This window comes from Lolium rigidum, chromosome 4 (genome assembly GCF_022539505.1).
Source record: "Lolium rigidum isolate FL_2022 chromosome 4, APGP_CSIRO_Lrig_0.1, whole genome shotgun sequence".
Classification (NCBI taxonomy): domain Eukaryota; kingdom Viridiplantae; phylum Streptophyta; class Magnoliopsida; order Poales; family Poaceae; genus Lolium; species Lolium rigidum.
Genome location: NC_061511.1, coordinates 226,922,901 through 226,944,360, shown reverse-complemented (window position 1 = coordinate 226,944,360; position 21,460 = coordinate 226,922,901). Strand labels below are relative to the sequence as shown.

General features: G+C 45.9%; 4 protein-coding genes across 4 annotated transcripts; 2 read left to right on the top strand and 2 right to left on the bottom strand.

Moving 5' to 3' along the window:
• Positions 1-3,524: 3,524 nt before the first annotated feature.
• LOC124707180 (E3 ubiquitin-protein ligase MBR2-like) lies at positions 3,525-6,413 on the top strand. The gene is made up of 5 exons (XM_047238839.1): positions 3,525-3,992; positions 4,214-4,387; positions 5,635-5,730; positions 5,834-5,983; positions 6,093-6,413. The coding sequence occupies exons 1-5, from the start codon at positions 3,540-3,542 to the stop codon at positions 6,222-6,224; spliced, it is 1,005 nt and encodes a 334-aa protein (XP_047094795.1). The 5' UTR covers positions 3,525-3,539; the 3' UTR covers positions 6,225-6,413.
• A 2,393-nt stretch (positions 6,414-8,806) lies between these two features.
• On the bottom strand, positions 8,807-14,331 carry LOC124707179 (phytochrome-associated serine/threonine-protein phosphatase-like). The gene is made up of 10 exons (XM_047238838.1): positions 14,067-14,331; positions 13,695-13,841; positions 13,532-13,599; positions 12,910-12,967; positions 12,611-12,721; positions 12,481-12,531; positions 10,465-10,608; positions 10,282-10,377; positions 10,129-10,200; positions 8,807-9,361 (listed from the first exon to the last, which is right to left on the bottom strand). Exons 1-10 carry the CDS (start codon positions 14,145-14,147, stop codon positions 9,278-9,280), a joined length of 912 nt encoding a protein of 303 aa, XP_047094794.1. The 5' UTR covers positions 14,148-14,331; the 3' UTR covers positions 8,807-9,277.
• A 2,876-nt stretch (positions 14,332-17,207) lies between these two features.
• On the bottom strand, positions 17,208-18,694 carry LOC124649668 (reticulon-like protein B9). The gene is made up of 5 exons (XM_047189262.1): positions 18,529-18,694; positions 18,233-18,413; positions 17,998-18,139; positions 17,836-17,905; positions 17,208-17,543 (listed from the first exon to the last, which is right to left on the bottom strand). Exons 1-5 carry the CDS (start codon positions 18,674-18,676, stop codon positions 17,377-17,379), a joined length of 708 nt encoding a protein of 235 aa, XP_047045218.1. The 5' UTR covers positions 18,677-18,694; the 3' UTR covers positions 17,208-17,376.
• A 1,382-nt stretch (positions 18,695-20,076) lies between these two features.
• On the top strand, positions 20,077-20,690 carry LOC124649667 (non-specific lipid-transfer protein 2-like). Its single transcript, XM_047189261.1, has one exon. The coding sequence runs from the start codon at positions 20,180-20,182 to the stop codon at positions 20,468-20,470; it is 291 nt and encodes a 96-aa protein (XP_047045217.1). The 5' UTR covers positions 20,077-20,179; the 3' UTR covers positions 20,471-20,690.
• Positions 20,691-21,460: the final 770 nt, after the last annotated feature.

The window sequence follows — 21,460 nt, the reverse complement described above, 5'->3', positions numbered from 1 at the left end:
CGTAGCGATTACTCCTGATAAATCCACGTCGGAATCGCGCAACGCTGCACGACCGCGACGCGACGTCGGTCTCTCTGTCTGTTCTTCACGAGAACTCGTAGGGAGATAGCATGGAGAAGTTTCTCCCGTCTCATCTCATCATCTCCTGATAACACGTCAGTGTACAGTGGTAGTGCCAGCCACTGGCAGGCGATGACTGACTGTACCAAGAGCGTCACGACCAGCAACAATCAGCAATTCTGAATACAAACAACCAGTTGAGCCGACAACCAAGAGCGTGGTTGGTGCTTTACAGTTTTGGTTTGATAGGCTGTAAAACGCGACTTGGACATGTTTTGCAATTGGTTTGCTTGTTCACATTGTTTTTTCCCTTTTTGGCACGGAAAGAGAAATACAACTTTGATGTTTGGTTGCCTACAGTTTGTATTTTTGCTTCTTGTTTGGTTATATATTGGCATATGCTTTTTCACCTTTAATATATTGTGGCACTAGTTAATTAACAATAGTAACGTGAGGAAGAAGAGAGAGACGACTGCCAAGCACTAAAACCCATCTAGGTTTTCCGTCCCTCTGGTGGCGACGTTGTTGTTTTGTTCCGTTTTCGGTGGCCTTGGGGCCTTGGTGTGGCGGACCATGGTCTCTCGCCGGCGGGAGAGTTCCTTTTTTTGTTTAGGTATTTTTTTCATTGTCTTTTTCGAAATAGTGAGGCGACACCTACAAACTGAAGTCAGAATAAGGTCCTCCCCATTCTATCCTCGCTTCGGTGGTGCGTCTACCATCGGCGGAGTGCGCCTGGAGTCGTGTGCCCGATGGATATCCTGGGATCCGTTCGATTTTCGTGTTCGTAGTGTTGAGTAACATAATGTATAGGCATAGGTCCCCGTGTTTTCTCAGGATTGTACCTGCGGACACATGTACAATTACAGGTACAACCCTAAGAAAACACGGAGACCTATGCCTATACATTATGTTACTCAACACGTAGGTGTGGTTTCGGATCATTGTTTTCCGATCTATGGTTATTATCATCGACGATGGTTTGTGCTATGGTACACTAGTCTTTTGGGGCTTTAGCACGCCAATTATCGTTTGTCTTTTACAACAAACTTAGCTACGAGAAGCTTTGTCCGGGTCTGGTGATGGAGAGGCGAAGACTGCGGCGCATCTTTGGCTCGCGCTAGTGTATGTAATCATCGTTAGGTGGTTCAGATATCTATATCTATCTATAATTATAAATATTATTTTTGGTATTATTTGTAATGTTGTTAATAATTATTAGTAGATCAGTGGAATTTTCGCCAACAAAAATTAACAATAGTAATCGCTTCACTCGCTCATCGCCATCGTGGACTCCTGGGGCGGCGTCGTCGATTAGGAATTCACTGCATATAAACAGCAAGCTGGGCCGACAACCAAGTTGCAGCGTGGAGAGCGAGACGAAGTTAGCTTCAGGTTGAGAAGGTGACTGAATTTGACACTTTGTCCCGAGAATAGTTTGAGAGGATATGACACCGCCATCATGTCCAACGGATGGTTGTAGCCAATTGATTGGCTTGCCGTGTTGCGAGAGCTCACGCATGGCCTTGGCATTGGCATCGCCTTCCCGTGCACCGTGTGCTGGTTGATGAAAGGGAGAGGAGTGGAGAGCTGACATGGACAGCTCAATCACCTCAATGATCAGACGACACACCTATCTATCTAATTACCCTTACTCCTTATCCACAAAGGTTAAGTTAGGATATGCGTTCGAGTAACTCAAAACGGAGGCCGAGGTATATGTAGCCCATTATTTTAACACATTCAAAAATCGGTATTTCAAAGTATTAGAAAAATCTAGGCAAAAACTTAAAGGTAGTCAATGATATATGCTACAAACATGCGACTGTAGCGTTTTAGAGGCCGAGCTATATGTATCTTTTTATATTCAAACACTTAAAATTCGTATTTTAAAATGTTAACAAAAAAGCGAAACAAAATTCAAGAGTAGCCAATGATGTATGATACAATGGTGTCAAATCTTAAATTAATACGTATTCTAGGCTACATAAAATTGAAAAATCTGTGAAGTGTTGCAGTCTTTGAATGTGCACTATTCGCTATAAAATTTGTCATTTGTGTGTAGTCTAGAATATGAAGTAGTTGTATTCACATTTTACACCATTGTAGTATATATCATTGGCTATCTTTAGAATTTTGTTTCGGATTTTTTTTTTAAGTTTGAAATATGAATTGTGAGTATTTATAAATAAAGAGCTACGTATAGCTCGGCCTCTTTCCAGAAACATGCAAATTTCAATAGAAACTAGTTTATATTCTAAGCTACACCAAGAAAATTGAGAATTTTTTTTATAACGAATAATCACCGCTATATGATATGTCAGTTTTTCTCCTTTTTTTGTGTAGCCTAAAGTTTCATATTGAGACTTTACACTTTTGTGGTATACATCTACCTCTATGTTTCTTTTTTCATATTTTCGAAACTTGCGGCATAATTTTAAAATATTTTTTTAAAAAGGACTATATGTAGTTTGGACTCCATTTATCCACTCTTCTTTGATATTTTGTTTTCAAAAAGCCCACCGATCTGTTCATAATCTTCGACAACATTATAAGGAATTCCAATGGTAATAAATGTTACAATCAAGTCCTTAGACACCAGGTACCGAATTATAAGATAGAGTTTGAGATTGTTTCTCTAAAATCATAACATGTAACTTCAAGGTGATGAATGTACCACTATACATAATTTCCCTCGAGGCTTAGTAATAATTAATTACAAACGCATTACTCCCTCTGTTTTTTATTAATTCATGTTTTAACATTTTTAAAAGTCAAGCACTACTAAGTTTAACAAAAATTGTAGTGAAAATATCAACAACTATAATACGAAATGCACATAGTATAAAAATCGATCTTATGATGATTCAAATATTATAATTTTTACATTATGGATGTTGATATATTTTCGTGAATATTTAATAAATTTTTACAAAGTTTGACTTTGACTAAACCCAGAATGTGAACTACTCCAATCTCCATACCTTTCGCTCTACGAAGAGGTGTGAACGGCGGGAGTAGCTTAATTCTCATACTCTTTCACTATTCGGATTTGCGGGAAGAAGCAGAACTAGGAACCATAAATCATCATGACATTATTGTAACATCATTTTTCTATATCTGCAACGCAGAAATGCACCACTAAACATTTTATTCAAAAAAATTCCTGTCAAAAACATTTAGCAAAAAAACATCGTTGAAAACATGCCGTTTTCTAGGTTAGCGAAAGAAAGTCTTTATCAAAGAATTTTCCTTGGATCAGCAGCGTGTGTTTATTTGACTATCCGTAGACCGATGAGCGTTCCAGAGCCCATTCCACGGCCGTCCGATCTAGAGCCGCCACCCGGATCCGACGGTCACAAACCATCCAGACGGTTAGACGACTTGTATTTCATCGTCTGAGTTGCTCGTCCGAAATAACTCCTCCCACCAACCGCGAAGCAGAAGCGCACGAGCGCCCGACGGCAGGGAACTCCGTTCGAATGGCCCACGACGGCGCGGCGGAGCGGCGGCGGGTGGCGCTGCGGGTCCTCCTCGCGCGCGGCGAGGGTTCTTCCTCCTCCCCGTCGCCGCGGCCGGAGGAGGCGCGGAGCAAGCAGGGGCTGGCGTCGGCCCTGCGCGGGCTCGGGTGCACGTCGGCCGCCGCGTCGCTGGCCCACGCGCCGGTCGCCGCGTCGACGGTGGAGGCCGTCCGCTCTTCGGCCGAGGAGGAGGAGTGGCGGGGGAGCCGGCGGCGGCGGAGGAAGGAGCGGAGGAACGCGAGGGCCGCGGTAGGTGGCGGCGGCGGCGGAGGAGGGGTTGCCGGGGACGTGTGGTGCACGTGCACGCCGGGGATACCGTTCGCCGCCGAGGCGTCTTCGGTGGACTGCGTCGTGGCGCGGCACCAGCCGGCGGGCGCGGGGCGCCGCGGCGAGGGGGAGAGGCGACACAGGGAGGTACTCATTGGCTGCCCCGCTTCTCCTTGTCTCTGGTGGATTCAGTTCTGCAGATTTCTCCTAGCTTGCGCCGCAACTGCTGAAATTTGAACTGCTTTTCTGGGATTCTGTTTCTAACTTCTAACTGGCGAATTTCTGCCAGTAATTTTCTTCAGAAATCCAACTGAATCTCCTTCGTGTTCTGTCGAATTGACTTGTGCGTTCTGATTGCTGGGTTACAGAGGGCTGCCGATCACCGGGCTCGCAGGGTGACCATGCGGGAGCACATCTCCTCGTCGTTCATGGACTCGCCGCCACGCTTCCACATGCCGTTCCACGATGCCGACCTCCTGCATTCAGGCCGCCACCGCCACATCACTGGATTCAGCCACTCCCACGCCAGGACCGAAGAAGAGGTACAATACACCATCTGTTCCAAACTTCCATTCCATGCATTATTACTTTCCGTACGACCTTATCGACAAAATTACAGTACCACTCCTACTTGACATTACTGTTGAGTTGATACATGATTGGCTGGTCCTCCAAAAGAATATTTCTGATTGGGTATAAAACCTTATAGTAGCCTTCATAGGTGGTTTTAGGGGGTCCATGCTGATTTGGCATATTTGTTCGTTTGCATGTCAATTACTCTACTCACATGGTACACCATCCTCTTGAGTTGTGTTAGCTACAAAAGCTTGATAGCTTCAATAATGAAGTGGCTGCAGCTCAAGGATTGGTACAACATAGTCTATTACCCTTAGCTGGTGTAGTTATGTTTATAAGACACGCATGCACGCAGCAGATACGACATGGGAGGGAGAGGCACATGACATGAGAGCAGGTGATGATGGAATACGGGTCATTGGGTAGATACGTTAGGTGCGGCAGGATGCCCTTTGAGTGTCGATGCAGATTTCTCTTTCCTTGCTGGTTACACACACCAGGTGCTGACTGAATCATTCTGCTGGACTGAGCAGCCATGTTGGTGATTCTTTTTTGGTTAACCTAGTGCTGGGATGCACGGTTATTTTTGTTGTTTACCGTGATCCTCTGGCATGGGGCAGGCTCAACAAAGGATTTTAATTCAGAGCATGGATTATAAGAATCTGCCACCCTGTCCTTTGTTCAAGTGGATCTGATGATACGTTGAACTTCCATGTGTATGAGTTGGGTTTCGGGCAGTTAAGATACACCATAATACCTTCCCGCAAAAAAAAGATACACCATAATACCAAGTGGTTCTTGTTCAGAGAAATGTGTTAAGATACACCATATACCAAGTGGTTCTTGTTCAGAGAAATGTGTTAAGATACACCATAATACCAAGTCGTTCTTGTTCAGAGAAATGTGTTACTTTTTTTTTTGCTAGTTTGCTGCTCATAAAAGGTTAAATTAGATAAATGCAACTGCAGCCATGCTGATTCAAAGAAATGTCATTAGAATTTTGCTCTTTGGAAAAATTTCACTCCAAATTGAGTACTAATAAGTTCTGGACTTTCATTTGCTCTACTCTGGATGTTGGATTTGATGGCCCATTTAATTTCACTACTGCCAGCCACTCATGAGCTCTTTAGATCAAGTTTTTCTGTCACTGAATATACGCAGCATGCATTTTCTCCAAAATGTATGAACTCATGATGTCTGTTACAACATTCAGATAATGATGTTCCGAACGAGACTATTGTTGGGAAGAATGGGCATGTATGATCAATACCAGGATTGGCGCCTTGACGTTGATAACATGAATTATGAGGTACCACTTTCTCTGTCCATCATGTGCAACAGGTTTTTAATTTGTGCATTGCCATGTTTATTTAGGGGAGTGTATATTGTCTCTCAACTGCATCATTTGACAGGAGCTCCTCGCTCTCGAGGAAAGGATTGGGTATGTGAGCACAGGGCTGCGTGAAGATGAGATCGTTCGCGGCCTTAGGATGGTCAAACACTCGGCGTTCGACCGCAAGCATTGTTCGACAGAAGCAGAGAGGAGCTGCAGCATTTGTCAAGTACGATGAACTTCCTCTCTCTGTTTTGGCAGCTTGTCTTCTCACATGAGCATCGGCATCGGTGCTTGTGACAAGCTAATATGAACATGTATTCCATTGCAATTTTCAGGAAGAGTATGAAGCTAGCGAGGAAATAGGGAGGCTGAACTGTGGGCACGGCTACCACGTGCACTGCATCAAGCAGTGGCTCTCTCGGAAGAACGCTTGCCCAATTTGCAAGATCGCCGTCTCAAAGCCATGAGATTCCCTTGGCCACATACTTTTTGTTCCGGTACAGTACTTGTATGCATTCATGTCTGAAAGGTGTGTCATGTTTGTTCTTCCGTGTAGTTGTACTTGTACAGCCCTCTGCTGCTCTGCATATAAACATTGTTGATGTAAAAAAAACACAGGCACACATGTGCATATAGAAACGACGTTTTTGTTCTTCTGTTGGGCCTGATGGCATCTCCTGTAATGCGTCTCATTTCTGACCTGTAAATTTCCCGCTGATGAGCTTCAGGTAGTTTGGTATCAGCACCCTCATCTTCTTGTTCTCGACGCGGATCGACGGCGGCGCTCGTGGATTCCGACGCATTGGTGACGAGGAAGTGGATAGCACCACCGCCATCGTCTTCCTCCTTGATGCCACCGCCGATGAGCCGTTCGCCCTCACGGGTCTCTTGGACATGGCGCGCTGCAGCCCTTCACGCGGCCTCTGCTGCTCCTCGTCGTCGTTCACAGCCTGAGCTACGGCAACACCATCGTCTTCTCCGAGCTCCCTCTCGATCGCCTCGGCCCGCATTATCATCTCCTTCTCGCCGGCCCGCCGCGCCTCCACCCACGCCTCCGCCGCCGCCACCTTCTTGTCGGCCACCGCTCGGACCACCTCGGCACGGCCGGCCAGGTACTCGTACTCGAACCTCGGGATCGTCACGTTCCCGGACCTCTGCGACACCGTGGACGCCCGTGCCCTCCTCTCCATCTCCACGATTTGCCTGAGCTTCCACGTCTCGGCGGCCTCGCCCGCTCTCGCCCCTTCGAGCTCCCTGACCGCCGCCCTGATCCTCTGCTCCGCCGCGGCGATCTCGGCAGCCACGCTCTCCGCGTCGGCAACGGCGCACCCGTTCTCCAGCTCCGTCAGCGCCATCTCCTTCTCCGCCGCCTCCGTCTCCTCGTCCACCCGCCGCAAGGCCGCCTTCAGGTCCGACAGGATCTCGCCGGCCATCTCGTCGGCGGCCGTCACGGCCGCCAGCCGGGACTTGGCGTCCCGCAGCACGGCGTCCAGCTGCCGCACCTGCGCGCCGGCCTTCTTCTCCTGCCCCTCCAGCCGGCCCATCTCCTCGGCGATCCGCTCCATCTCCGCGCGCGCGCGCAGCATGGGCGCCGTGAACTGGAGGCTCTGGCTCTCCTCCTTGAACGACTCCAGCTCGGCCCGCGCCATGTCCAGCTCGGCCTCCGCCGCCTGCAGCGGCGGCCAACTGTCGTGTCCGTGTCTCCCGGCCATGGCTACCGAGCCCAACGAAGAGGAGTACTCGTGTCCTTCGTCCGACTCGGACTCGGAGCTCCCCGCGGTGAGCCACGCTTCGACTTCGCTCGACACGCTCGCGCGGCCCCTGGCCGCGCCTTGCCGGGGCACCATGGCGCGCGCCGTGCGCCTCGTGGCCTCCTCCGTCTCCCTGCCGGCTCTGGCGACCTCAGCCGCGGCAGGAACCTCGTGCGCTTCGCCGGCGTCACGTTCCTTCACGCTGCCAGCGACGATCGAACCGGAGCTCGTCGTGGTGGACGACGGCGACGCCGACACAGCCGCCAACGCCAACGGTGTGCCTCCCCCGGCCTCCCTCGCGGCCTTCACCTCGCGCTGCAGCTCACGGAGCTCCCTCCTGACGCGGTCCAGCTCCTGCATCACGTCGGCGTAGCTCGCGCCACCGCTGCTCTGCCGTGGCGTAATGGCGCCGTCGCCGGGCGCCCCCTCGACGTCCACAACGAGGCCGATCGCCCTTCTGCCGCTGCCGCGCGTTCCCTGGAGCTCCGGCCTGCGAGGCCTCGCCGGCTTGACGTCCAGCTTCTTGGCCATCTCCCTCTCCGGCGTGACCGGACGTGGGTGCATCCAGTCCAAGCTGACTCTTGCCACATCCACGACGTCATACGAAATATTCTGCATGTGAAACAATGGATGTCAATCTCCTGACTCCTGAGCTTGGCAAGATGAAGTCTTCGAGAACAAGTTTTTACCTTGTGTGTAGCTCGTCTCCTGAGCTTGCTCCGTCGCCTCACGTCGATGCTCTGGCCGCCGAAGATGCTCATGCCGTCTCCCACCGACACTGAATCGTTGCCTCCATAGTGTTGCTCCATTATTTTTGCTTTCTCCATTGCTACTTTCCTAGCTTCCTATGAAACTCTCTTGCTTGGAACAATGGTGGGCAGGTTAAATACTTCGTCTTTGTTGGTGTGCTGGTACGTGGTGACAAAGAGGCATGGCGATTCCAAGCCTTTCTGTCCGGCAAAGTCTAGAGGAACTCGCTACAGCACCAAGCATTTCTTGTTCACTCAGACGACAGTGTCGCTGCGGCGATTTTTTTTTACTTTGCTGACAGCGTGCATTGCATGGACAACGAAATTAGGAGAAGAGATCTAGGTTACATTTGGAAATGTAGCAGCTTCAGACAAATTAGCAGTTTGTCATACTTCTAGGCTTCCAGAAGATTTTGCAAAGAAAAAGCGTGAACTAGGGAAATTCGTCTCAGTTAGATACCTTTCAGTTTGGTCTTACTTACGTTCCAAAGAATTTGCATTGCCAAGCCCTGCCCCACTATCAGATTCAGTATGAACGAAAAGAGCACCTTCAACCATTTTACTGAATGAGTATTATGCTTCATCCCACAGAAACAGAACAGCGTCACAGAACTCAGAATGTTCGCCATTCATCACAAAATTTAACTACATCAACAGAGTTCCTGAGCTGAATGCTGAGAAAGATACAATCACACAATGACCCTGCCTCTTCCTCCATGTGTTTCTTTCAGTTTCTAGTATTCTTTCAGTTTACCTTCCTCTTCCTCCATGTGTTCAGGCTTCCAGCAGATTGAACCTAACTTAGGGGCAGATAGGTGATGAAGGGATGAAAAAAAAGGTGGCATTGGCAGCTACAGGCCCAATAATCTATCTTACAGCGGGTTAAATTAACCAGTGACATCAATTGCATCAGATAATCAGACTGCACTATGAGCTGAAGCTACAACAATGAACACACCTATTGGATTGATCTTTAGCCACTGAAAAATAGAAACCACAAAACACAATGTACAAAAGAGGTCAAAGAAAATACGGGACTGAGGTCCTAGGCCCTCGCATTTGGTTGTTCTCGTCAGTCTCTGTGAAGAACTTGACCTCTCTTTCCTGCCATTGGAGTAAAAATACAGCAGAATGAAATTATGAAATATAAAAAATAACATAACCAATCCCCATTTTTCAGGAGATAAGTGAAATTATGGTATGCACAGACTAACACATCAGCTACAGTAACACACGGGAATTGAATGAAGGTCATTGCAAATTTTTATTACTCCCTCCGGTTCATATTAATTGACTCTAATATGGATGTATCTAGAACTAAAATGTGTCTAGATACATCCATATTGAAGTCAATTAATATGAATCGGAGGGAGTATTTTATTTCTCATTTGTTGCCAAGTGCACAGCTTGGAAGCTGGTAGCCCAATGGTTTATTTATTTTTCTCATGTCATTCATTTGTTTACCCAGCACTAATTTCTTTTCCAGATTATCATTACTGTTAGTTTGTCAAGAGTACACAAAAGTGACTTCCATCAATCATAACATCAACTGTTGTGAATTGCACTACAACACTACTATGTACTACGTAGTAACCAGGACCAGAATAGGTACAAAACTAAGTTGCCAAGCTTTCTCTACCTGGCTACGCCATTAGGATCTCCTAAGTTCATATACAAAACAATTGAATTGCTACTGTACATCTCACTGATATTAGCCGTAAAAAGTTTCCACATCAAAGCCTGAGCAGGAACAATTTCTTTGAAGTTTTGAAGGCAAATGAAATATCTCTAGCAGATTATTGCAGGTTGAAGATAGTATCTGAACTAGACAAAATGAAGTCCATAAGACATAGAAATATCGAATGACCTACCATATTTTCGCCGAAGCTCAGTATAGAAGCAACGTTGCCACATCTGTAACAATAATTAGGTGCAGACCACACCTGGAAAATAAATTAAAATGAGCACCTGGAACTGGTTACAAGTTCAAGAACAAGTCTGAGATATGAAAACTGAGAGCTCACAGTTACAAGACCCTTGTCTTGGAACATGTATTTTAGGCCTTCCTGGACTAGTTGATGAGCCCGGCAAACTAACTCAAGATTGTTAACATGGTTGAACTGCATTAGGAATTTAGGACAACAGGCAGTCAGTACTGGATGAAAACATCATAAGAGACAATACAGAATTAAAAAACATCAATATACCTCTGTTGTCACCCGTGATCCAAAAAGCCAACCTGCTCCACGGGGACTAACACCCCATGTCTCTATCTCTTCTGGGTCACTCCACATTAGATCACAGAAAGGTCCTTCATGAGGAATTTCGCAATTGCGATCAATTATCCGCATCTGGATACAACAAAGAAATTGTAAAACAATTAATGAGATCTCCAATTTTTGGTTTGGAACTTCCTTGGGCACACTATATAGAAAGCAATATCACATAATCAGGCTGTTGTACTCAATAATTAGTTTCACGAAACTACCGCTTTCCACCTATGGATGACAAGTCTAGTTTTTATCACGAGAAGAGAAATGAGTTCACCAAAGATGACATAACCGGAAGTGTTGTGGATGTCAGTACATGACATCAAATCAGCACTAGTTCAACTACGAGCGTGCAGCAGGCGTGCCATACACATCTGTCTCAGAGTTTGGTTAAGCTGGAGGTGCAAGATGGCGCAAGCTATGCACAGGAGCAAGGGTGCCGGAGGTGCTAACCCTAGCAAAGCCGCCGCTGTTATCTACAGCACAGAGGGCTGACTCGATGGCCTGTTCTGAATTGGGCAATAATGTTGGGTCAACAAATCAATTAGGCTGTACTTTTTGGCTGCATCGGGTGTCCTTTCCCTTTATGCAGAGCATGAAGCATCAACTTGTGATCGGTCCTGGAGGGATGAAAGGGTACTTGAAATGTCCAAAAGAGAATTCAAGCATGAAACGGAAGGGAGACTGCATGGCAAAGAAATTCTTATCCAAACTGGAGACGATTATGGTTGGGAGCAATTTGAGTGTATGCATGTTTCAATGTATTTGATCCACGAGGACACCAAGTACACATTTTCAGCAGGATTTGGATTCTGGATAGGGGACAGAATTAAATCAGGATCCTTCTCTTATCAAGAAATATTTTTTTGAAGTAATTATTTTGTGACACAATACAATCTCTCATAACATGGGGTAATCTAGCACTGCAGCCATGAACACCACCCTGCAGCTTGAGGACCAGCTGCTTGTCTGAGAGATGTGTAAGCAGCACTAGTTCCATTACAGCCGGCCGAACAACAAGAAGACCATGTCATCAGGATGTCTGTATTGCAGAAGGAGATGCTCACCTGGTTGGCACGGACTTGCAGCAGAAAGAAGGAGAGTCTTTTAGGAAGGTATATGATTAAGAAAGAGTCCACTTGTATAAGGAAAGGTCTAATAAGTCCAATCGTATTAGGAGAGGTCAAGGGTCTAAGCATAACTATAAGGATGTCATGTATCTATGATTAAGACAAGCAAGAACAATCAATCTAATCTTTTTTTTTTTCGAGAAAACGCAAATTCGGGCAACCTCCAGAGAGGAGGGGCACACACACAAACACACGCACACACATGACCGTCCTCACCAAGCGACTACAACTAGGTGAGGAGGTGCCTCTAACTTCAAAACGCAACACCAAAGGGCTTCGCCTAGCCTAGCCTCCAGCCATGAATGGCGAGGTGTCGAGACTCGGAGCAACAGGGCCACGCCACAACCAATTCTAGACGCCTCCAAGGACAAATGCAGCTCCAGCACAGCCCAAACAAACGTATCTCGCACCCATAAATTCCTAGAGAGTTGGCAGGTGGAAGGCACGACCTGGCTGGGACTATTCTGCCCAATCCCTGATTATTCTCTCTTCTCAACCTATATCTACCCAATCCCTCGCAGTCACTGTCTGGCTATCTTCTTCTCAGTAGTTACCTGTTGTGGATCTAAGCCCACAACAGGAAGACAGTCCATGAAGACAACTGGCAGAATATTACAGTACACTACTAAGAGCCATATTTTCTGATGATGCTACTGATTAGTAGTTTAGTACACCCTTCAAACAACATAGAAAGCTACTCAAAGGGACATTGAATAAAGCCAGTACAAAGAATTAATTTGGCACAGGAAAATGTGAATAACTATATCTTAAATTATGATTTCACCAGCATGGTGTATAGCCAAAAGTAAAGCAACTCCCTAACCTGATCAATCGTCCGTACATCAGGTGAAAGGCCACCATGAACACAGAGGACCTGACAATTCAACATGTCACTAAGTATGACTTGGCATCATATGAAGTTGCCATTTGCTTCTTTGACCAAAGTAACTTACCGAGCCATTAATGATTGCCGAAAGAGTAAGGTAATCAAAAACATCAGTGCAATACCGCCATGCGTTTGCATTCCCATACTTCCTCTGACACTCATCATAAAAACCATACACCTAAGAAAATAAAAAGCTATTAGGTTACATGTATGATAGGATTGGTTTAGTTGCAACAGTATAGGTTAACCTGTATAAACCTTCAATGCAGATAGTATAAGTGAGATTCTAGTTCTATTAGAAAGGAAGCACACGAGACAAACTAGAAACTAAGATAATAGTATTTGTGTATTAGTATAGGAGTATACCTGCGTCAACTGTCTGCTTTCATGGTTTCCACGCAGAAGAGTTATGTGGCCAGGATACCTATGACAGGCATGAAATTCAATAAATATACTTAAAAATTCATCCTGATACAGAGGTAATTGAAATTAAGTCTGTGAGCACAAAGCAAAACAATCTGGATTTGAATAGAGTATTCGGTAATAACAGTTGTTTCACCATAGAGCCAGCAATATGTTACTGCTGGGGCAATTTATTAAGCATGAATCGATGGTTCTGTTCTACAGCGAAGGAGTGTCAACTGTCAAGTATAGTCACCTGGATGTTCTAACTTCACTTACGTGGCTAACAGTTATAGAGACAACCCTTCTGGTAGTGTTACATATGAACTATCAATCACTGAATTACTGACTATGGTATACTGAATTACAGCCAGCAACAAGCTAAAACAACGTTTTCCATCAATTAATTCAATCAACATATGTGCAAGAAAATTCAGTAAGCATAAATCACAACTCAGCAGACAATATCTTAATCATTTAACTGGTTACAGCAAGGAAACAGAGCGGAAAATGCATCAGCACTTAATCTGCAACATGCCCAAACTTTATAGCATCAGCTAGGCCCAGCAGACATTCAACGCCATACCTCGCTTTCAGGAGCAAAAGAATGGTGAAGACCTCAAGGCTGTTGAACCCGCGATCCACAAAGTCACCCTGCAAGAAAGCCAATACAGACTCAGCTCAGGAAATCAGGGAGAGGCCACAACCAACCAACCCAAAGACACGAAACCACCAGCAGAGGCAGAGACCATAAATATGTAGTTGGTCTCGGGGACATGGCCTCCGGTGGCGAAGAGCTTCATGAGGTCGTGGAACTGGCCGTGGATGTCGCCGCACACCGTCACGGGGCTGTTGACCGGCTGCACGTTGGACTCCTCGATGAGGATCTCCTTCACCTGAATGGTTTCATCACAGGTTACATATTTATCCACAGCTGCACACCCAAATCAATCCGCAAATGCAACTATTCCCACCCTCCTTCCCCCCAAATTCGCGGTGCGCCACCAGCTCAGCTCACTGAACAACACCGAGGCGCGCAGCACTGGGAACTCCGGGACGACCTAGGCCAGACCCTAGAGGAGAGGCGAGGGGGGCAATCGCGAGGGTAGAGAGTATCGTACGTATTCGCAGAGGGACTGGAGCTCGTGCTCGGCGAGGTGCTGCCCCTCTTTGACCTTGACGATCCACAGATCCAAATCCATCTCGCCCGGCGGCTGGGAATCTCCGGCGCCGACTCCAGCTGCCGGCTAGGGTTTGGCGGACGGGGTAGACGGGACTGGGGATTGGATTTTGGTGGGCGGAGACGATTTGACTCGATCGGAGTGTGCACAAGGCGGGCGGCGAGTGGGAAGAAGAAGACAAGGTGAAGAGCGAGAGTTCTCGGTTTGGATTGTTTTTCTTTAGAAATCTTATATGCTTGGAATTCCTATATGTCTCGAAAAGTGTCTTTATCTCATAGGCACCAGTGCTCCTGCCGTTTAAAAAATTCGAAAATCATACATATTTATTTTTTAAAAAATCTGAAAATAAATCTAGACAAAACGTAACCTACAAGCGTGTAAAATTTTAATATGAAATTGTTTATATTGTAGACTACACAAAAAATACAAAATCTGTTAAAATTTGGAGATTTGAAATATGCACACCTAAATCCACACATTTGTTATTTTTGTGTAGCTCAGAATTTTTTGTATTTGAAATTTAAATTTTGCACGTTTATGAGACAATTCATTGGCTACACCATGATTTTTTTTCTCTAATTTTTTTGAAACACATAAATATGATTTTTATTTTTTCTAAAATAGCAGGAGCACTAGTGCCCAGGAGCACCAAATATCCATCCCATGTGTCCCTAAAAAAATATCACATGTGTCCCGACATGTCAGATGAATTAGTTCTCATTTCTTTTTCTTACTTTTGAAATACCAGTATGTTGAATTTCGAATCGAGTTACCCGCAAAAAAGAATATCCCTTCAAGAAATACATGTTTTGAATTGCGTCCGTAGTTGTAGAGAGTGAATGCTTAGTCGTCGTTTGATACGAATGAGGAGGAAGACCTTGACATTTGATGTGTGGGAAGAAAGAAGACGCAACGAGAAGAGTGAAAAAGGAGAAGAGGAAGAAAGCATAATGGATGAGATGTGATGGGATTGAGGGAATGAGCAAGGGTTGGTGGAGGAGTTAAACATCCATGAATAAAGAGTGGATCCTTTCGTGTGGACTTCAACCTCATTGCCAAAGAGGATGACACAAACAACTTACTTATCAAGTGTCGCATTCCTGTGTTTATGTCTACGCATATAATCTTGGCATCTATGGTAACCTAGTCGGGGAGGGGAAGGGGGGTTGCATGCCTTTTAATTCACCATCCTGGTCTTTTGGGTGTCCTCACTCCGAACTGGGTGAAACCGGAGTAATTCATGATTAGATATGAGGACATTGATCTTGCCAACATTATGAATGTCTTCTACAATTCCCAAGACATTATGTGGGCCTACCGATAAATTTTAGATGTCTTAGGAAGGTGGACTTTCAACATCTCATGAGTTGCATAAGGTTGTGGGATAGATGGAATGGAAAAACCCCATTGGGATATGTCCTAACTCTAGCAGTCTTGTCAACCGCGGCGAACCTACGATATTTCCAATCATTTAAATGCCTAATTAAATTATTCAACGATAGGCTTGATCGCATCTCACGTATACTAACATGGAAGGGGGACAACGATGTTTTGATAGGAGGTGGAACACTACTTGGTCTGGTTAATTTCAAAACCTTGTAAAACCCCAAAATAATTGGTTGGTCTTGGCATTCCTGACTTTGAGAGATCGATTTGGGAGGGCGCTTCACCTTCCCTAGCCATGCTTCCCACGGAACAATCCTCGGTGGCCATGCATAGATAGGCTCATAACTCCCACTTTTTGTGACAATAATGATATGATCCTCTTTGTGCATCCACCAAGATAGAGTAGTGTCATGGTTGAACACGTCCCTTCTAATTTAGCAAATAGATGATTAATGGATAGCTCCATTTTGTGGCCCTGAGTTTGTTCAATATTGCCACATGAAAACATAGATGTGGTAAAGGATGTGTTGAACAACACCTTGATTAAGTTGACTACACAAATGAACTACCCTACACAACTATTGGAATTTGTGGACCTTTGGGAGATGTTGAATAGGGTGTCATTTGTTTCTGACATGGCAGACGCGTGTTCATGAATGTGGATTGGCAATGGGGTTACTCTGCAAGTTTAGCCTACAAGAACCAATTCATGGGATGCCATATAAAGTTCAAACCAAAAATATTTTAGTGAAACGGTTGTGGCTCTAAAATGCAAAAAACTTCTCCTAGATCCATGTATACACAAACACGTTCTCATAGCAGCACGGGTTGGTCATTCGTGGCTAGCCCCATGAACCTTCATGCCAACTTTGTATGACTCGAGGCGGCAACCCACCACATATGCAAGGAGTCAAGAACCATCCTTCCACATAGGATGTTCGATTTTGCGCCAACTGGGGAGTATGGAACGTGTTACTCCATGCTCGCCCCTCTAAGTAGGAGAAGAGAACCATGAGCAGAAAATTATGTTTGTCGGGACGATTGTAAGGAAAGGATCTAAGGAACATGTGCATCTAAAGGCAAAGGCTTACCTATTGATAGGTCTTCTCTACTGTTTTCAAAGACATTTCACATTTTAATAAACCGGTCAGTACATGTGTTGCTAGTGGGATAGGTTTTGGGCCTACATGCGCTGCTTATAAACACATTAGACTAGTACATATTGTAAGCACCATATCTTTATGTCTTAATTAATAGATATATAGTGGTACCGCCTTATTTTTTAACAAAAAAAGGTTGTTATCTGATATAATATGAGATGACGATTGGTGACCACAATACGGTTGAGAAAAGCCCTATTGGACAGCCAGTTGCGATGGATGATCGGATATCGGGGAGGTGGCATTTGCACAATAGGAGAGGAGGCAAAATTGGTCTATGGGCGGCTAGAGGAGAAGGAGGTCAGGAGGATTCCTTAACGACGGTGGTGATCGCATCCTAAGCATATGGCAGCATCCATACACATTTTATCTAGCTATTGTTCTTTTGCTTGAGCTTCTTTTCATAAAAAGAAGAGAGATAAAGCCACGCACCTCAAAAGCTCTCTTCGTTATCAAATATAAGACGTTCTAGGAGTTTGATTTTAACTCTTAGAAACTCCCAAAATGTCTTATATGTAGAGAAACAAAAGTAATATACCTCAAGAACGTTACTCGACTCTCGTTACTTCAACCTTCCACACATTTACAGTTGAACAACAACCACACGCATACTCACGACCTTGAAACTGAAGAGGACAGTGAGTCCAATTCCCCCTCAAACCGTTTACCAAACTCCATCCGAAGGAAATGTACACACACCCAAGTTAGTAAACTCTTCTCTTGACAGGGCCTCTTGGTATCTTGTTGAGCACATTGGAGTCCACCTTCCTGTAGAACTTCTTGAGGTCGTCGCCGCCCTTGGCCACCAGATGGTCCACCTCGGTCTCGTACCTCTCGTACAACGCCGGGATGGTGAGAGCACATAGAAATCCTGGGCGAGAAAGAGAGGGGGGGGGGGTACAATGTTAAGTTGTTGATTATGTCTTTAATCTCGATTTCTATCAACTTTTTTTTAAGAGATTTTGTATCAACACTATGTGATCCTTAAGTTGTACTCTTTTATGAACACGTTTCAACAATGCAATAATAATATAATAAAGGTTATATGCATCCGTCGATGCAAAGGCTGGGGAGTTGTTTCCCCCTTTTCGACAAGAAACAAAGGTTAAGTTGTCGATCATGTCTTTAATCTCTATATTTTAAAAATTTCCGGTGGCACTTACCAACGAACAACAGAGTTGTGAAGCTGCAGTTGTCTCCGATCACGGCCAGCACCCACAGAGATCCAACCACCTTGCATTTCAGAAGAAGAAAAATGGACTTAATTAGGAGAAGTTCACTAAGCTGAATATGACAGCATCAAAATAGCTGCTGCTGTCACGTACCGTGAGGAACTTCTTGAGATCTCTCCCACACGCGATGTCATAGAGCACTGCCACAGAGTGCTCCAGCTTGCGGTGCACCGTCAGAGCGGCTTCCCTGAAGGCGTGCTCTGAGACGATCACCTCTGGGATACGTGGAGGAGCCCTGGAAAACCACAAATTTTCAGCTCGATATTCTCTAATCCTTCATGACGCGAAACTACGATGTTTTTGATAGTGTATATGTGGTGATCGCGACCTGTCGACGAGCGGCGCGGCGACGTTCCACAGGAAGAGGAGGACCATCCCGAGGAGCACGGCGTGGCAGAGCAGCGTCACCGCGTTGTACTCGGCCACGTCGAAGAGGAACCACACCACGGCGGCGCCGGCGAGGATCCCCGCCGACAGGTTCCTGTTCCTCCACAGCAGCACGTCCGCCACTGCGAACAAAGGCAGGAATAAACAAGTTCAGATACCAGGGCATGCAATTGAACCGGTTCAGACTTCACGGTGACAGTGTGTGCAGTTTTCAGAAGGGATGCTCGAATGCCGCACCTTTCCTGCCGCCGAGGAGCCTGTGGATCGATCGCTGCCTACGGATCGTCCGGACCGTCGTCGCCGGCGCTGGTCGGCGGTCATCGTCGGACTCGGAGTCGCTCCGGACGTGAGGAACCACGGCTCCTGACATCTTGCTGCTCTTCATTTGGTATTTTGCAGGTCCCTGGTGGCTGGTTAATGTTGGACATGCAGGTTACAAAAGTTCTTGATCTTATATGCACTCTGATCGATGCTAGAACAATTAGGCGGGGAAGGAAGGGATCGCTTCGTGCAGAGGACACAGGGGAATGAGGGGATGCCGAGGCAAGATTTGCTTCCGACAGAGGTTTCCTAGGAACCGATGAGATCCCTTGCTAGAGCCCTGAAGCCACACTCGTACAGTCACAGTTTTTTTATTGTTCATTTTGAAGTGGCAGATAACATTTTTTTTTGTCAATATCTTGCATTTGCATCTTGTTAATTTGTACACCTGTCATCGGTGCAGCTCTGTCAAAGCATTTCTACTTAACTTAGACGAGAGGGTTCTCATGCAGGCCTGGCCTCTGGCAGGGCATTTCTACTTAACTGGATTCAGAGTTCAGTTTGTTTGATCTTTGTTCTTGAGTTATAACCACTACGACTGGATGGTTTCAGAACAACAGTACCTGTTAAAGCATTGCTTAGCCTACGTGTCCCCGAATGTGATCCTAATAAGAGGAGCTGAGGAAGTGCCATCCCCACTACCGACAGGTTGTTGGCTTAATAGAATGGAGCACTTGGTGAGTCACGCTTTAAACTTTCTTTCTATAGCATTCTGAACACGTATATCTCCTCATCACAAATAATACACTGAGCACAAGCCAGTTCGAATTACATATTTTTCTCGCAAAAAAAGGACCACTAATTTTTAAGTATAGTTTCTTTAAGCTTGTCCTCAACTTAGCATAACACTGAGGTGGACATGCCAAACCCTGAAACTCTACTATCACTAATCACTTCACTTTTTACTCTTACACTGAACTCTTCTTTACCAGATGTTTGAGAACTGAGTTCTAACTCAGTGGCAAGGCATGCAAGTGCGCAACCAGACCACCTGGGGTTATCATACTAGCCAGATGTTTTATGTTCCTTGGCTTTGCAGAGTAACCAAAACTACCAAAGTAACTCAACCTTTTCGCTGTTCTTTAACCAGCTTAACAATCTGCTATAATCACACCACCGGCAGCCTAACTTAACAAAACCTTATCACGGGCACTCCACCTAATAACCTGCTTTCTGCTGGGGTTGTTATGTACGTGTGACACTTGCAGTGTGTTGCAGAGCTAGTGCGCGAAGCTTTGTTGTGCTAGTTGAGTTGCTTTCAGCGCGACTAAAATTGGCACTGCTGAGTGGCATTGCAGTGCGCGGACCATTTCTGCTCATCATCATGTCTTCCATAAACGCAATGCGCTCTTGCCAAGTGGTCACACTTGTATTGCACTAGCGATGGCCATGTGTACACTTGCACTGAGCTCACAATGCTACATTGGCACCCCATTCATCGAAAGCCTATAAATACCGCTCATCTCAGTCCAAACACTCACACCATCTGAAGCCAGCATCCTACAAACCACCACTAGCTAGTCGGTCGTTAGTGTTCTTTTCTGTCAAAGTTTCAGGGAGGGGCGACATGAAGCCGGTTCAGCTCCTGCTAGCCTTCCTGGCCGTCTGGGCGGTGGTGGTGCTGATGGTGGCGCCGGCGGGCGCGCAGGCGGCGACGTGCAACGCGATGCAGCTGACGCCGTGCGCGGGCGCCATCGTCGGGAACGCGGCGCCCAGCGCGGCGTGCTGCAGCAGGTTGAAGGCCCAGCAGCCGTGCATGTGCCAATACGCGCGCGACCCCAACCTGAAGCAGTACGTCGACTCCGCCAACGGCAAGAAGGTCATGGCCGCCTGCAAGGTGCCCATCCCATCCTGCTAAGTCGACGTGATCCGTCGAGACGAGACGAGAGCTAGCACAGCGCGCCACTGGCCGGCCGCATGTGTTGATGTGTGGGTGTTTGCCTGTTTCTGAATCCGTGTCGTTGCTGCAGCTGTAGTAGCAGTACTCCAGCACCCTGTCTAGCTACCCGATCGATGTATCTAGACCGGTATGTACCTGAATAAATGCAGCAACAATGATGATGTGTGCGATTTATGTACGAACAACTCCCAAACCACGGTACAGTAGTATTGCTAGATATGTTCTCTGATGGTGATCCCACGCGCTCACAAGCTGGGTATTTTTATCCGCTAACTTGAGAAACAATCGTCCCTTGAAACGACATGGATCACTAGATATGTTTTTGGACAGAAGTACACCAGTTGCTTCAAATTTTGGTTGCTTCAGGATGTACCCAGTTTTTTCTTTCTTTGCGGAAACGACCGCAGATCTATAATTATCAACAGCACTAAAAAAACATCAAAAGTACTAATAAAAATTATAAATAAGTCTTTGGACCACCAAGCGATAACTACGATCAGTGTAGCTAGCTGAATATGTGTTGTCATTATCGCCCCTCTATCACTAGAAACATACAACTTTTATTAAATTAGAACTAGTTGTAGTAAACGGAATGGAAATTTTTGTTCCAGAGTGTATGAACCATACATTCTGAAACAAAGCTTACCTTCCTTTGTTTGTAAAACTAGGAAATGGTAATCGTGACCCTCCTAAGATTATAAAACCCTAGAGTTCTTATTTACCTTGTAACCGACCCGACATGGTACCTAAGATCTAGCCTCTAGAAGGACTAGGAGGGACCATCGGGGAGGACCCTTGAACTACACATACACAAGCATCCCTATAGCCAATCTCGACGACATTGTAATCTGCATCAAGCAATCAAGATCAGACAAGCATGAAGTAGGGTTTTACCCTCTGGAGACCTGAACCTGGGTAAATATCGTCTTTCCTTCGCTTGCTAGCCGA

What these genes read in the sequence shown, in the direction of transcription:
- LOC124707179 (XM_047238838.1), bottom strand. Translation starts at nt 14,147, where the DNA reads ATGGATTTGGATCTGTGGATCGTCAAGGTCAAAGAGGGGCAGCACCTC. An exon ending in TCCAGTCCCTCTGCGAATAC is followed by an intron (nt 13,842 to 14,066) that starts GTACGATACTCT and finishes GAAACCATTCAG; the next exon opens with GTGAAGGAGATCCTCATCGA. An exon ending in CTTTTGCTCCTGAAAGCGAG is followed by an intron (nt 12,968 to 13,531) that starts GTATGGCGTTGA and finishes TGCCTGTCATAG; the next exon opens with GTATCCTGGCCACATAACTC.
- LOC124707180 (XM_047238839.1), top strand. Translation starts at nt 3,540, where the DNA reads ATGGCCCACGACGGCGCGGCGGAGCGGCGGCGGGTGGCGCTGCGGGTC. An exon ending in ACGCCAGGACCGAAGAAGAG is followed by an intron (nt 4,388 to 5,634) that starts GTACAATACACC and finishes TACAACATTCAG; the next exon opens with ATAATGATGTTCCGAACGAG. An exon ending in GGAGCTGCAGCATTTGTCAA is followed by an intron (nt 5,984 to 6,092) that starts GTACGATGAACT and finishes TGCAATTTTCAG; the next exon opens with GAAGAGTATGAAGCTAGCGA.
- LOC124649668 (XM_047189262.1), bottom strand. Translation starts at nt 18,676, where the DNA reads ATGAAGAGCAGCAAGATGTCAGGAGCCGTGGTTCCTCACGTCCGGAGC. An exon ending in GCTCCTCGGCGGCAGGAAAG is followed by an intron (nt 18,414 to 18,528) that starts GTGCGGCATTCG and finishes CTTTGTTCGCAG; the next exon opens with TGGCGGACGTGCTGCTGTGG. An exon ending in CACAACTCTGTTGTTCGTTG is followed by an intron (nt 17,544 to 17,835) that starts GTAAGTGCCACC and finishes TTTCTCGCCCAG; the next exon opens with GATTTCTATGTGCTCTCACC.
- LOC124649667 (XM_047189261.1), top strand. Translation starts at nt 20,180, where the DNA reads ATGAAGCCGGTTCAGCTCCTGCTAGCCTTCCTGGCCGTCTGGGCGGTG.